The 16,850-nt window shown below is 48.0% G+C and overlaps 1 protein-coding gene across 2 annotated transcripts; it reads right to left on the reverse strand.

The window, feature by feature from the left end:
• Window positions 1-841: 841 nt before the first annotated feature.
• On the reverse strand, window positions 842-11,574 carry UBE2T (ubiquitin conjugating enzyme E2 T). Of its 2 annotated transcripts, none has more exons than XM_078619676.1 (8): window positions 11,436-11,574; window positions 10,373-10,510; window positions 9,174-9,322; window positions 8,161-8,230; window positions 7,277-7,382; window positions 5,858-5,956; window positions 4,128-4,208; window positions 842-2,809 (listed from the first exon to the last, which is right to left on the reverse strand). In XM_078619676.1, exons 3-8 carry the CDS (start codon window positions 9,283-9,285, stop codon window positions 2,681-2,683), a joined length of 597 nt encoding a protein of 198 aa, XP_078475802.1. In that variant the 5' UTR covers window positions 9,286-9,322; window positions 10,373-10,510; window positions 11,436-11,574; the 3' UTR covers window positions 842-2,680. The 2 variants fall into 2 exon arrangements, with proteins under 2 accessions (XP_078475802.1, XP_078475801.1); XM_078619675.1 differs by having other exon boundaries at window positions 1,846-2,809; window positions 4,116-4,208.
• Between the last annotated feature and the right edge of the window lie 5,276 nt (window positions 11,575-16,850).

Here is a 16,850-nt window from a genome sequence, read left to right on the forward strand (position 1 = left end):
AGATTATTTAAACTGGAGGAATCCGATGAGCTACAATGCTCCTTTTCCACAGATCACAAACGAAATATTTATACTGAAGGAATGCGACGAGTTTTACAGCTCTTTTTCCACAGATTACAATCAGAATATGTATCTACACTGGAGGAATCCGATAAGATATACACGCTCTTTTCCCACATATGTCCAGTAGGGACAGGTCAGAAAGTTACAACACACATACGTTGGGTTGCTCGGTCAATGGCCAGGGTCAACGGCGGCGTGGTGTATTCCGCAAATATGCCCGATTGTGAGGACGGGCACAAGCCGGCGTGAGTAGGTTAAACGTTGAGTTTTATAAGGGCACCACGGGGTGACCAGCCCCTCCCCACCCCTCCTTTGATGCACGACGGACGGACACAATAATCCCCTATGGGCTGGTGTAACCATGAGGTTCCTACCAGTAACATGGACTTAAAACACAAACTTTCACTTGTCAATTTAACCGTGGCACTATTTTGTCCAGCGGAGCGATCCTCCGCAAGATAGTCAGCCTTGTGCTGGCAATGTTGGTGTGTGGGCATTTAAATACAGTAAATTACTGTGTTCAGACGTTCAAACCGTCCTACTTACGAAGGGGTCTCAGGAACGAATTGTGTTCATAATTCGAGGGCTATCCGACCAACTAGTGCATTGCATATCCAAGCTCACCATGAACAAAGGAAAAGTTGCAAATGTGAACTGCGATATAGAACTTGAGTTACACCATGCACAAATACTGCACTGAGTGCGTTAGTTTGGTTCATTGGTCAGGTTGGATATGAAATGTTGTAAGTTTATCACAAAAAAAACAAAAGTCAATACGTAACACAAGCTATAATTTTATTAACTTCTACGAATCGATAAACATTAAGACGATAAAAAAAAAGTTACACGTGGGATGATTTAATATTAAAAAACACATACAACACTTTATACACACTGCATTCGTACAACTTATTGCCGAGGGTTAGCATAAGGCGATCTCATTTCACACGCAACCACGCTGACATGGTCACGCACACACACCTGTCAACCCATACGGTTTACCTGTATTCTTGTACAGGCAAATTGAGTAGAAAAATAAAAGTTTTTGTCTATTTGTGTGTTTCTCCCTTGTGATGGGACTCTGCAGGATGAACGTTGAGATTTATAAGGGCACGGGGCGACCAATACGTTCTGAATTGAATCTTAATTTGAAGCTTTCGTGACTGCAGGAATTACTCTTTGGTTCTTTCGGTAAAGTCACGTATAAAGATAAAATAATAAATAAATAATAGCTATTACTTTATTTATAATGTATAAAGATAAAGCAATAAAGTAAATAATAGCTGTTATTTAATTTATAATTTTATCTTTATACGTGACTTTACCGAAAGAACCAAGAAGTAAGTTCTGAATTTGTCTGTAACAAGGTAGGGTTGACAGGTATGCGCAAATTATATTTAGACATCACCGCAAGCATTTTAGCCACACTAATCAGACTGGAAGAGGACGCTGCGACCTGCCAGGTGTTTATTTTTAAATCCTTTATATTAAGTTCACTTGCTTGCTTGCGCGCTTACGACCGTGCAAATCTTTCGGTCGTTTTTTAACCCACTTCCCGTGATCCAATCGAGCTGACATTTTGCAGACTCGTTGTGCGTGACAATTTATTTTCGTGAATTTTTTTTTCCAAAATTTTACTTTTTAGGAAAAAAAAAATTATATTTAATTACCAATTGCTTAATGGTGGCAGGCAATCATCTGACCCATAGGTGGCAGCCATCTCAAGCCAGAGGACGAGAGGACTCTAGCCGCCACGCATATAAAGGATTGATAGTGAAAAACTTTGTTTTTACGGGTTAATTTTTTATTCAGCACGTTTCGGATTTCTGGTGGTAACATTATGACCACAGGATTGATGCCACTGCTTGCTGCATGCAGCTGCAATAACACAATTGCAATATAAACACAAATTCTGCAAATTATTAATCTGCTCGTGGATGAAGGCATCTCAATATTATGTCCGTCATGGCTTTTTGTTTTTAACCATACTTCACCACGCTGGTCAGTGTGATTGTGAAGGTGCTTGGAAGAGGGAGATTGTGTTGGGGCAGGGGAGCGTACAACAGGTTCTGATGGGTTTCTATTTCGCTGTTTTTTTATATCTTGCTTTGCCATATTGGCGACGCAGATCCCGCTCACAAATTAGACTTCTCTCTGGTCTGGAGTTCTCACCCTGGCTAAACTAAAAACTGTTAATTGGTAATTGCACTAAGGTTAATAGCGGAGCAGCAGCAGCAGCACACCAACCACTCAACGACTGCTCCATCCCATTGGACTGTGATGACAAAAAAAGAACACGCAAATAAAAAAAGATACCGCTCAGGTTTTTGCAGTCATGCTCCTGTGTCGCTCTCCGATGTGTTGTTGAGTTGTTGTTCGGCGTTCTATCCAACATGCGCTGGAAGCTTCTTCATTTGCAGTCCCTGAAGAAGCTCCTAGCCCATTGCAGCGAAACGTCGGACATTATGCTGAACAACACGTGGCACGAGCAACAAAACACATCAGAGAGCTAAACAAATATAACCAATCTTTCATAAAAATCCAAATATGGGCACAATTTTGGTGACTAGGATTCCTTGACAATTGTGCACCGAGCCAGGCGGCCAGGTGATCGGGCTCACAGCCGCACTCTTTTGGCTTCGTGATGTCCAGCCTCGTCTTCGGAGGGCTGCTTCTTGTCGTCCCTCAACAAAGGTACGGCCTTCTGAGGTGCCCAGTCGATGTCTCCTCCCGTGGCCTTCTCAACCTTCTCACCACAACAACAGCGCGTGAGTGTTAATGAGCGCATCGGCCATCACTGCTGCCATTAGGACCAAATATGGGGCGCTGTGGTGGCGAGATATTAATTACCTCGCCTGGCATACAGGTCGTGGGGTCGATGTCAATCCTGATGCCTGTACATTTGGAGTTTGCAGGTCTCTATCCCCAACACACTTTTCTGGCATAAGGTATTCCAACGGTTTTAAGGTATTTTTGGGGTGCTAATTCCAAATCTGGCATAAGTTTTTGTCTATCACATCAGGTTTTTGAGATATAAAATATTGCATTTTCAATAAAAACTGCAGAAGAAAAATATTACATAAATGTGGATATCTGCATAAAATTATATTATAAACACACTATCCTAAAAATACAGCACCATATTTTAACACTAAAGCAGTCACTGACTCGCAACAACTTGCAATCATAAGTGACAGAGTTAATTTCGGGTAAAATCAATGAAAATGGGGTATGCCGATAGCATAAAATGAGATGTGATAGAGCAAATCTGAGATCAGATTTGGAATCAGCACCCTAAAATTAGTCTAAAACAGCTGCAAAAGTCCAGGCCACAATTTTTTTTTTTTGTTGACCAGTGTTTTTCTCCAGGTCCTCCGGTTTTTCCCTCCACATTTAGAATTGACGTGCGTTTTGAGAATACATTTCCGCTTCTGAAAAAGAGCTGCATGGCTCAGTGGGCCTTACCTGGTAATAAAAAAAATAGTTAAAAGAACAAAAACTAGATATATATGTATTTGTAAAAGATTTACCAAGTTCACGGATTGGTGGACCCGATAGTTGGGAGGGACGGAGAGGGTGAGTAAACACGTGCCCCTCCACACCAAAACTGTACCCAGACGAGATTGACTCCATGAAAGCCACAGACGAAGGCTTGACTAAAATTCCACGGTGTTGTCATCGACTAAACTAGTGCTGTTCATACATTTTCAGAGGGGGGGGGGGGCACTTTTCCCCAATAAGACACCATCAGTGCGAGGGTCACCACGCATTTGAAACCATAGTGGTTTGACAGCACGATGATGGGAGGTGTTTTCACATATGTACATGTCGGGGGGAGGCAACAAGTCAGGGGCCGCACTAAAGGCCACCAGGCGGCCACCAGTGGCCCGTGGGCCTTGCAATGATGAACACTGGCCTAGACTAAAGTATGAACATTCCGACTACATTAACACAGAACTGCTTTTTGTGTTGTTTGTCGTCATTCCTCCCCCACCCCGCACTTCCGATGAGCGCGGTTGGCTACGTGCGGTGAAAAAGTTGAACATACATACATCAGGGCTCACCTTCTCTGCCATGGCATGCTTCCGTGTCCAGCTTTTGGCCGTGCTGACAAAAGCTGGCTTGTTGTACTTAAACTCGGCCGACTGGAAGAGGTGCACGGGCGGAGACAGAACGCGCCATCAGAAGGTTTCTGTTTCAGACTACACCAACATCAGCCTCCCCCACACGTCATCGCAATCCTTCAGAGTCCCGCGATGCCCCGATCCATCTCGCTCCTGCGCATGAGCTGATCTCATCGATCCATCTCCTCGCTAGTCGTTCTTTCGGGTGCATTTTCCTCCTTTGGCTGCAATTCCACCATCATTCGTGTCCATCGATTGTCAACCCTCCTAGTCATGTCGGCCTGCCCAAACCCACTTTTCTCAACAGTCAATATTAAGTCTCTGTTTCTCATCTCTAATCATTTGGTTAACTGCTGATAATCGATATTTCAATATTAATTTGAAGCTTTCATGACTGCAGGAATCCATACTCTCTGGTTCTTTCTTTCACGTAGATAGAAAAAATAATCAAATAAAACACGACGTTTCGGTCGCAACACAAGCGTCTGTCTTCAGGTGAGCCATTGTATTAGAGATTACAATGACTACTTCAGCACCGTAGTCGTGGGGTTACATTAACACATTAACATGCTAATCTCTAGCAATGTAATGGCCAAGGAATATTACTTGTAAATTCCATCTCTATCCCCGCCCACTTACCCTTGAGTTGTACCCATCTGAAACCAATATGACCTCTTGTTGCAGTAGTTCTCTCGCTATATTTCTCCTGCCTCAGAAGTCCGCCTGCTGTATTTTTTCACCTGAAGACGAGTGCTTGTGTTGCGATCGCAACGTCGTGATTTAAAAAACATATTTTTCTATCTACGTGACTTTACCGAAAGACCCAAAGAGTACAGTTATACACTGTTATTCTTGACATGTTTATTACAAGTCACGTGCTTAAACCGAACAAATATGTGCTCCGGTTAATCCGAAATCCACGTTATCGCCTATACAGTACAGTACTTGCGTATCTTTACAACAGTGGGCAGAGTTTAATTTTGTTTGGCGTGGCTCTGCTATCCACTTAGTGGGCAAAGTCCTCTGCGCGGGAGCAGGAAAGTGTTGTCACCGAGCACGCGCATTATCGATCGGTCAATAGTTCGTTTTTGGCATAGAGATCCGCGGAAAATTCATATTTTTGTATTATCCGCGATTTTTGTTTATTATCCACAGTCGTTCCTCCCCGTCATTAGCGCGGATAATCGAGAGTCTACTGCAGTTTAGTTTTGAGTACAGGGCCACCCGGCACCAGAGGTCGCAAACGGGTTTTGATTCCTTACCCGTACCCGGCCGCACCAGGGTCGCAACCGGGTACCCGTACCCTACCCGATACCCGGCTACCCGTACCCGGCCTGGTATCGGGTAGGGTACGGGTACCCGATTGTGACCTCTGGGATGAAGCCATGTTGCAGGCGCGGGTGGGTTGATTCTAGGAACTTGAATTGTGAGAAGAGACAAGACGTTGGGAAATGAGTGACAAACGGTGACTCACCAGTGACTCACGGCCTACCCGTACCCGTCCGCACCAGGGTCGCAAACGGGTACCCGTACCCGGCCGAGTACGGGTAGCCAGGTATCGGGTAGGGTACGGGTATCGGGTACCCGATTGCGACCTCTGCCCGGCACCCCCCCAACTTAATCGTTGAGGAGGGCTCCGGGAAAGGCGCTGGACGGACAGTAGTACGTACGATGTCGGGCATGAGCGGGTCATCCGGGTTAGGTTCCCCCATCAGCTGCTGCACGGATGTGAGGACTGTGGACACGTTCAGTGAGGGCCTCCATGCGCCCTAGCAGAGAAACAGACGAACCCCCCCCCCCCCCTCAAGCCATTCAGCCCGTTGGAGCAAGTGCTGTTCGCGAGCAACTGTTGGAGGCCAGTACACGGCACACGAGGGGGTGGCGTGGACCCCACCATGCTTGGCCACCTATGGCCTGCTCAGTGCTGACGTTTACACACTGACAACGGTATTCATACTGGTAGGAACCTCCTGGTTACACCAGCTCACAGGGGATTATTGTGTCCATCCGTCGTGCAGGGAGGGGCTGGGTGGGGAGGGAGGGGCTGGGTGGGGAGTGGCTCGGTGGGGAGGGTGGGGCTGGGTGGGATGGGGCTGGTCACCCCGTGGTGCCCTTAAAAAACTCAACGTTTAACCTACTCACGCCGGCTTGTGCCTGCCCTCACAGTCGGGCATATTTGCGGAATACACCACGCGGCCGTTGACCCTGGCCATTGACCGAGCAAGCCAACGTTCCTACCAGCTCCCTCCGCAGGAATGTGTTTTAGGGGTGAGTCGAACTAGGGAAGGGGGTCATGACAAATTCAGATGTCACTCGCCATCGATGTTAGCCAAGGCTAGAAAGGTATCGAAATGTCGCCTTTTATTTATTTTTACATATATTCTTTGAGTATACAGTAGAACCCCTTTAAACGACCACCCGTTAACGACTAATTGCTTGACGACAGGCCTTCATGGAGCCCAATGTGTTCGCTTACCGACCATTCATCGGTGTATATTAATTAATGCATTGATTACCCATGTTTCGTTTAATATGTTTATAATGTTGTTAGTATTTTTATGTTTTAATGTCAATTGTTTTAAATATTATAAAGTACGTTTTTTGGGTGAAAAAAGGTAACCTTTGATGCTATCGGAACGCATTAAGCCTTTAACATGTATTTCCTATACTCGCTTAACTACCAAATCACTTAACGACCGGTTTCATGGAACCAATTACCGTCGTTAAGAGGGCTTTTCTATTTTTTTCCTTCTAAGGCCGTTTTGTTGACAAATGCGTTTAATCTTTCACTGCACGCACAACCGCTGTACAATCTTTAAAATGTTCTTATTTTTTATTGGGTCTATGGTGGGCCACAACATTAACACATAAACCTCGGCGTTATAGAATAAATGCGTTAAAATTAATACGCCTCGCGTGACCGCGGATCGTGCCAAATTAAAATCGCGAACCTTATTTGGCCTGTAGGCCATAAGTTCCCCACATCAACACGAGGATATGCAGCACCAAGGCACTTTCCGAAATACATTCCTTTGTTTAATTAGGAGAGAGCCAGGCGAGTGTGAAGGCACCTTGGGGGAAATAAGCACCTTAGGTGGCATCTTGAGAATGTCGAGGCATATTCGGCCGGCCGTGTCGATGTTCGGGTGATAGATGGGCGTCAGGAACGTCACCTTTGGGGGCTCAAATGGATACCTGCACACAGATGAGAACAAAAAAAACCAGCGCATTAATCACGTACACCAACTGACGATACTAAATGATTATGTGTGTGTGTTGAACTTCTTTTGCACCGTACGTAGCCAACCGTGCTAATCAGACAACAAACCATCACAAAAAGCATTCTAGTATGGCCCTCTTGCATGCACTTCTGGGTGATGGGCTCCCCACCGTTGGTTGTGGAGGTTGTTTGACAATACTACTCCACCATGCTGGTACTGGTAGGAACCTCCTGGTAACACCAGCCCACAGGGAGGGGCTGGGTGGGGAGGAGAGGGTGGGGAGGGGCTGGTTGGGGCTGGGTGGGGAGGGGCTGGTTATCCCGTGGTGCCCTTATAAAACTCAATGTTTAACCTACACACGCCGGCTTGTGCCCGCCCTCACAGTCAGGCATATTTGCGGAATACACCACGCCGCCGTTGACCCTGGCCATTGACCGAGCAACCCAACGTTCCTACCAGCTCCCTCCACAGGAATGTGTTTATTGCAGGTTGATCTTTGAGGACCCAGAACTGGTTCAGTTCTCATTTAAAGCCGGGAAATCAAACTCAGGTAGCCAGGTTCATAGCACATGGGGCAAACCATTGCAACAACCACACTCCCCATTATTGTCCATAACACTCCATAATAGTGAATATAATGGAAGAGGGGTGGAAGTCAGGGGTTAATATAAAACAATGTATTTTTTCAGATTAGTTTTGTGATGGAGTTAAGTGTCCCTTTGTTATATACCTGCTCCCAGCATGTCCATTACCTGTCAGGTATCTGCACTTCCAAGCTGAAGATGCCTTCCTCGTAGGGAGTGCCCGCACCTCCCAAGATCTCTAGATGGAGACAAGATGCGAATCCAAGCTGAGACAACCCACGTGATGCAATCACCTCAAAGGGGCACTCATGTCGGCCAGGGCATGGGTGCGGAACGTATGGCCCCCCTTGGGCAAGACACGACCCACAACTTCCATTAAATAAAAAAATAAACTATTTTTAATTTTACCAGGCAGAAGTGACTTGGCCACAAATGATAGCTGAACGAAGTAGCTAATCTTCTTGGTTCTTTCGGTAAAGTCACGTAGAATGGAAATAATAAAAATAAAACATAATAAAATACAATTCTCACAACGTTTTGGCCACAACGCAAAAAAGACGAGTCCCCAAGTTTGAGCCCTGTGTAGTTACAAGAATCTGGTGTCACACTCAGCTACCTGATTATAAGATAAAGCCACATTTTTTGCATTTAAATACAGGAAAAAAAGTGGCTTATGAACCAGAGAATACAATAAAACCTGTCATTGTAGCTTAGCTGCACTAATCGGACACTAGATGTGAACATTTTCAACTTGGCAATATGGTTTCGAATTTTATTGCGCGTTAAAGTTACCTGTTGTTTTTCAAGTAGCACTGAGCACACAGCCAATGCCTATACTTCTAGCGTGGTCAAAGTTATGCACTTTGGTAGCATTCTCCCACATGAGTAATGTTCATCAATTTTCAAGAGCTGGAATTTATCCAAATTAAGTTCTGAACCAAATTTAAACGCAATGGGTTTTGTACATTTACCGATGACCAGGCCGAGACCATCAACTCGGCGAATTTGGCGAAACTTGTTTAAACTACAGGCCGCTACAAGCTGGCTTCAATGCCACCACCTTCAGCGGGTTGCCGTTGTCATAGCGCTCAGACCGACCCTCCGAGCCACATCCTCTGCATGACAGCGATGATTACAATCGGCACGGTACAACGTGTAGGGGGGACGTGGCGGGTACTTACGAGCACGCAGCTCCCCGGACGCCTCGTCGCAGAGCCAGCACGACACGCCGGGTGGAGGCTCGCTCGCCAGACGCTCCACCTCCCGCGCCAGGCGGGACACTCGCTGCATCATCCTTGTGTAGATGAGTAGTGGATGACGAGATGTCACTCTGGGAGACAGAGAGTGATGACGTCATGTTACGCGGGGATATATAAGGGGAACCCGTGACGTAAGGGGGGTCTTTTTTACTCTTTTATCTGGCAACAAAACTGACACTTTTTTTTTACAAGGAGTCATGTTTGCATAGACCACAATACCTGCAGTCATAATACAAACAAAAAACATAACTCTGATAATGTATGCACTGTCCTTGAAGTTGATTGGTCCACACCCGAGACAGCTTTCCTTAGAGCCTAGTCTCACATGGTGTCAACTTCAAGGACAGTGCATACATTATCAGAGTTATGTTTTTTGTTTGCATTACGACTGCAGGTATTGTGGTCTATGCAAACATGACTCCTTGTAAAAAAAGGTGTCAGTTTTGTTGCCAGATAAAAGGGTAAAAAAACAATTATCGTAAGGGGGGTCGTCCAGAGGGGCCAGGATCGGAGAGAGTTGAGGGAGTCGGACCCCCGGGGTAGGGAGAATTAGTACCAGGGGTACGGGGGGCTACTTCACCCGTCTAACCGAGTTGGATGACCCCTCGGCAGAGGTCGCAAACGAGTTTTGATTCCTTACCCGTACCCGGCCGCACCAGGGTCGCAAATGGGTACCCGGTACCAGGCCGGGTACGGGTACCCGTTCCCTACCCGTACCCGTACCCTACCCGAAATGAGTGACAAACGATTACTCACCATTGACTCACGGCCTACCCGTACCCGTACCCGGCCGCACCAGGGTCGCAAACGGCTACCCGTACCCGGCCGGGTACGGGTAGCCGGGTAGCGGGTAGGGTACGGGTATCGGGTAGGGTACGGGTATCGGATACCCGGTTGGGACCTCTGCCCCTCGGTTGGTGCTGAGGGAAGAGCACAAATAGCCTGGGAAGCGCTAGGTACCTCCCAGTACCTTTTCCCCTGGGGAGAGATTCTACGTTGCCAACTGTTAGGCATAAGCCGTTATAAGTTCCCGGTTATTAACCCTTAATAAATGCTAGCATTCCGCCCCTACTAAAGAACTGCGTCTTCTGTTGCACCTCAACACTTGCACCCCGGATCACCTGCTGCTGCTCTTGCTGCAGCTGCTGTTGATGCTCCAGCTGCTTCTTCAGCTACTGTTGCTCCTGCTGCTGTGCCAGTTGCTTCTTCTGTTGATGCTCCCAGCTGCTGCTGCAGCTTCTCTCCAACTGTTCAGTAAACTGCAATGAAACGTTCAAGGCAATTGCGTTACCACACCTCGGGGTACAAATCAATAATCCCTGGCCACCATGAATAGATGCTCCATTCCCCGACTCTCCGGGTCGAACCCGCACGAGTGGCAACACTGCTTCCGCGAACTTTATAACCCCGCGCGGACCAGCGTGGTGAAGTATGGCCAAATAAGACCCCGCGTGGCGCGGGTTGCCTGTACACGCACTGTATAACAACACGTGTGGTAGTAGAGGGGCGTCCAACACACACACAAAGATCCTCACGTGTAGCATTTTAACAGGCTGTCAGGGCAAGTGCTGTTTAGCGAGTAGCACCTATGAAGGCCGGCACAGCACACGAGGGGGTGGGTGGCCAGCACCACGCCCGGCCGCCTTTGTCTCCCTCGTAACGATGTTTACACACAGCACCAAGGCACACAAAGATCCCCCTATAGCCTTAACAGACTGTAGGGGCAAGTGCTGTTAGCGAGTAGCACCTATGAAGGCCGGAACGGCACACGAGTGACGATGTTTACACACCGCACCGAGGCACACAAAGATCTCCCCTATAGCCTTAACACACTGTAGGGGCAAGTGCTGTTAGCGAGTAGCACCTATGAAGGCCAGAACGGCACACGAGGGGGTGGGTGGCCAAGACCACTCCCGGCCGCCTTTGTCTCCCCAGCGGCGATGTTTACACAACAGCACGAGGGTACAGTACATTCGGGGCCTAAAATGTTAACATTCCTCCCCGGCCCCCTTCGCATATTCATTATTTAATCAACCTTAACCGTACTTACCACAAAAAAATATGAAGTTTATAGAATTAAATGGAGGGGGGGGGGGGTGGTGGTCACACAAGACGTCCAGTATCTGGAGCACTCCGTTAAAGCGAAGCGAGTGAGCGGAGCAGTCGTCCGAGTCGGTCACTTACTCAACGTTGAGCGTGAGGAGGTCACGGGCATCAGGAGGTCACGGGGGTCAGGAAGAGGTCACAGTCGTGGTGAGGAGGTCACGGGCGCCGTTGCGCGAGAGGGAGCAGTAGTAGCAGTCTGGATTTGGCGCGCTTTTGCACTCGTCCAAGTCTCGCGAGATCTCGTTGATAATCCCACGGGCGGGATCTGGGCGGGAGGGGGGGGTGCAGGAGGCAGGGCTGGAGAGGGGGCGGGGCTGAGTGCCTATGACGTCACGGATTTTATTAACAGAATTACAATCTAAATCTGAATTTCGATTTAAAGCTTTCGTGACTGCAGGGATTCATCTTCTTGGTTCTTTCGGTAAAGTCACGTATAAGGGAAATAATAAAATAATAAAATAACTACAATTGTATTGTATTTTATTATTAGTTTTATTTTTATTATTTTATTATTTCCCTTCTACGTGACTTTACCGAAAGAACCAAGAAGATGAATCCCTGCAGTCACGAAAGCTTTAAATCGAAAAATGCATATCCTCATCATGGCTTTACTTGGCTTCGCGAACGAAGATCTAGGAAGGACATCCACGTCTTCTGCAAGCACGCTGGTGGCTGACGAGGCCTATGCCGGACAGGCAGGTCCTGCCACAACGGCTGCAAGTATCGGTCTGATCTGGAATGGGTGCTGAGGGGTCGCGGTTCTTCCTCCTTCTCATTTTGTCCTCTATACAGGCCCTGCGGGTATCTTCGAAGAAGGAGGTGACCTGGTGGACTGTGTGCCGCCAGGAGTTGCGATCAGCCGCTTGTGTTGCCCACTGACGGTGATCGATGCAGCAAGCAGTGAGGGTCTTCTTCAGGGAATCTTTGTGTAGTGGGTTCGAATTAGGTGCACACACACACAGCTTGGAGGCAACACTATTTATTAAACGGTAAGTAATATAACACTGTACATGAGGTGGTGACCACATTCCTCAACTCACTAACAATCTGAAACACGACACAGAGTGGACCAGGCAGGCAATGGGCTGCCTGGTCCAGGACGACGACCCGGGACTTGAGGACCGATGATGTCGTCTTCACTTCGGAGTACAACAGCCCCCCGCTCTGCGTCCACACCCCGCTTATATCCCCTTCCCAGGCCACGCCTCCCTTTCCCAGGCCACGCCTCCATTCCCAAGCCACGCCTCCCTTCCCAGGCCACGCCTCCTTTCCCAGGCCTACGCCTCCCTTTCCAGGCCACGCCTCCCTTCCCAGGCCACGCCTCCCTTCCCAGGCCACGCCTCCTTTCCCAGGCCTACGCCTCCCTTTCCAGGCCACGCCTCCCTTCACAGGCCACGCCTCCCTTCCCAGGCCACGCCTCCTTTCCCAGGCCTACGCCTCCCTTTCCAGGCCACGCCTCCCTTCACAGGCCACGCCTCCCTTCCCAGGCCACGCCTCCCTTTCCAGGCCACGCCTCCCTTCCCAGGCCACGCCTCCCTGCCCAGGCCACGCCTCCCTTCCCCCACCTCAAGTGAAGGTCTGGGTCCCTCCACCACGTGACCTCCCCAGGCACCCCCTTGGGGCCCCCAGCCCTCGTACGGGCCGACACAGAAGTGACGTCATATGTCACTACAGTGATCCCTCGTTTATCGCGGTTAATGGGGACCGGAACCCCCTCGCGATAGGTGAAAATCCGCGAAGTAGGATTGGCCCCCTAGGAATTTCTGTATATGTGTGTGTGGGTACCAGAATGTTTAAAATATGTATATTTATACTTTAAATATATATTTAACTTACATCTATTTAATTATAAAACCTTAATATTATACATTCACTCTCTCTCTCTCATACGATACGTATCATGGTGTTCTACACTCACCAATGACAGTAGTATCTTGAGACTTGACTCCAGTAATGACGACGACGACGATGACAATGACGATGACAGACCTGTGCAGTTCGATGAATGTGATGATGAATGATGATGATGATGGTGTTACTGCACAGGTATAACGAGGCCTTTAAATCCGCGATGCACTGAGGCCGCGAAACTTGAACCGCGAAGTGGCGAGGGATTACTGTACATTTGTATCGCTTTCGTGGTGCCAATATGTAACTAACTCAGCTTGTCTTCCCATATTCGAGGATGTGCTGTCTCAGCGTCAGGCGGTGAATCATTGCACGCTACACAAGCTTGCTACTCCCACTCACTTCCCTTCCAAAACAAATAATGTACACCCCAAGACACTTCAAAGGGGGGAGGGGATGAGTGAGGGGGGGGGATACGCAGGAAACCTACGTGACTTTACCGAAAGAACCAAAGCGTAAGGAAACCATGTGTTTTAGTTGTGTGTTTCATGTTGGCTGCAATCGATCGGGAGCCAGACGTCTCACGGACTTGGTTATCGGAGGAGACAATCACAATAGCTGTCAACCCACACTACAACATTCACAACCACCGCCTGTGTGTTAGAGAGTAAACCCACTACAACATTCACAATCACCGCCTGTGTGTTAGAGAGTAAACCCACTACAACACTCACAATCACCGCCTGTGTGTTAGAGAGTAAACCCACTACAACATTCACAATCACCGCCTGTGTGTTAGAGAGTAAACCCACTACAACATTCACAATCACCGCCTGTGTGTTAGAGAGTAAACCCACTACAACACTCACAATCACCGCCTGTGTGTTAGAGAGTAAACCCACTACAACACTCACAATCACCGCCTGTGTGTTAGAGAGTAAACCCACTACAGCATTCACAATCACCGCTTGTGTGTTAGAGAGTAAACCCACTACAACATTCACAATCACCGCCTGTGTGTTGGAGAGTAAACCCACTACAGCATTCACAATCACCGCCTGTGTGTTAGAGAGTAAACCGACTACAACATTCACAATCACCGCCTGTGTGTTAGAGAGTAAACCCACTACAACATTCACAATCACCGCTTGTGTGTTAGAGAGTAAACCGACTACAACATTCACAATCACCGCCTGTGTGTTAGAGAGTAAACCCACTACAACATTCACAATCATCGCTTGTGTGTTGGAGAGTAAACCCACTACAGCATTCACAATCACCGCCTGTGTGTTAGAGAGTAAACCCACTACAACATTCACAATCATCGCTTGTGTGTTGGAGAGTAAACCCACTACAGCATTCACAATCACCGCCTGTGTGTTGGAGAGTAAACCCACTACAACATTCACAATCATCGCTTGTGTGTTGGAGAGTAAACCCACTACAGCATTCACAATCACCGCCTGTGTGTTGGAGAGTAAACCCACTACAACATTCACAATCACCGCTTGTGTGTTGGAGAGTAAACCCACTACAACATTCACAATCACCGCTTGTGTGTTAGAGAGTAAACCCACTACAACATTCACAATCACCGCCTGTGTGTTAGAGAGTAAACCCACTACAACATTCACAATCACCGCCTGTGTGTTAGAGAGTAAACCCACTACAACATTCACAATCACCGCCTGTGCGTTAGAGAGTAAACCCACTACAACATTCACAATCACCGCTTGTGTGTTAGAGAGTAAACCCACTACAACATTCACAATCACCGCCTGTGTGTTGGAGAGTAAACCCACTACAACATTCACAATCACCGCCTGTGTGTTAGAGAGTAAACCCACTACAACATTCACAATCACCGCCTGTGTGTTAGAGAGTAAACCCACTACAACATTCACAATCACCGCCTGTGTGTTGGAGAGTAAACCCACTACAACATTCACAATCACCGCCTGTGTGTTAGAGAGTAAACCCACTACAACACTCACAATCACCGCCTGTGTGTTGGAGAGTAAACCCACTACAACATTCACAATCACCGCCTGTGTGTTAGAGAGTAAACCCACTACAACATTCACAATCACCGCCTGTGTGTTAGAGAGTAAACCCACTACAACATTCACAATCACCGCCTGTGTGTTGGAGAGTAAACCCACTACAACATTCACAATCACCGCCTGTGTGTTGGAGAGTAAACCCACTACAACATTCACAATCACCGCCTGTGTGTTAGAGAGTAAACCCACTACAACATTCACAATCACCGCCTGTGTGTTAGAGAGTAAACCCACTACAACACTCACAATCACCGCCTGTGTGTTAGAGAGTAAACCCACTACAACATTCACAATCACCGCCTGTGTGTTAGAGAGTAAACCCACTACAACACTCACAACCACCGCCTGTGTGTTAGAGAGTAAACCCACTACAACACTCACAATCACCGCCTGTGTGTTAGAGAGTAAACCCACTACAACACTCACAATCACCGCCTGTGTGTTAGAGAGTAAACCCACTACAACACTCACAATCACCGCCTGTGTGTTAGAGAGTAAACCCACTACAACACTCACAATCACCGCCTGTGTGTTAGAGAGTAAACCCACTACAACATTCACAATCACCGCCTGTGTGTTAGAGAGTAAACCCACTACAACATTCACAATCACCGCTTGTGTGTTAGAGAGTAAACCGACTACAACATGTGAAAAAAACATTTGTGCCAGTATCCAAAAGCAAGCGTTTAAAACCCCTTCTTATCGTTTCATAGTTTATCGGTCATCCGTCGACAGAGGGGGCACGCGCAGCATCTGAGAAGCCCTCTCGCGTCTTGGGCAGTGAGGGAGCCGTGCCGAGTAGAATCTACAGGACCCTGGTTTGCTATATTTAGTGTGGGAACCGAGGAAACGTGCACGAGTTCACAATGGGCGTGCTCGCTTGCCAAGGAGGGAGGAGGGGAGGGGATGGGACGGATGGGAAAGCCTGCCTCGGTCGCTTCAATCATGAGCGGAATGCCGCAGGGGGAGTGGGGGGGGGACCATTTTCCCCTTCCTCTGTGCCACTGCCTTCGTCGAGAAAGGCGAGGGGGCTTGCGAATGTCCAACGTGAACCATGAATGCGGACCGCTTGGGGAGCGGTGGGGGGGGGTGTCGCTTTCATGTAGCCGGCCACGGTGAGACTGCAGTTGCCATCGGGTCGATTGGGATGTTGGTGAAGGTGAGGCACAAGCAGCGGGCATCTGAGCTCTGGAGAATCACACTCCCCCCCTCCTGCTGTACAGGTGGCGTCATGTGACACCTGTTGTACAGGTGACGTCATGTGACACCTGTTGTACAGGTGACGTCATCTGACACCTGCTGTACAGGTGACGTCATGTGACACCTGCTGTACAGGTGACTACCTGTGACACCTGCTGTACAGGTGCTGGGTGTATGGCAACGTCAACTACATTGGACGTTCGCCACTGGGGATTGCCTTCGTATGTCGTGAACAAGCGACACTCGTGTGGGGGTCGATGGGGTTTTCTTTTTTTAGTTTTGCTCTCTGGACACTTCGGTTTCCTTGCACACGCGCACACAGAAACACACCCCCTTTAAGAAAAAAATATATTACTTTTGTTGGAAAAAAAGAATATTTTTG

Source organism: Lampetra planeri, chromosome 64 (assembly GCF_965212315.1).
Source record: "Lampetra planeri chromosome 64, kcLamPlan1.2.h2, whole genome shotgun sequence".
NCBI classification, from domain to species: Eukaryota; Metazoa; Chordata; class Hyperoartia; order Petromyzontiformes; family Petromyzontidae; genus Lampetra; species Lampetra planeri.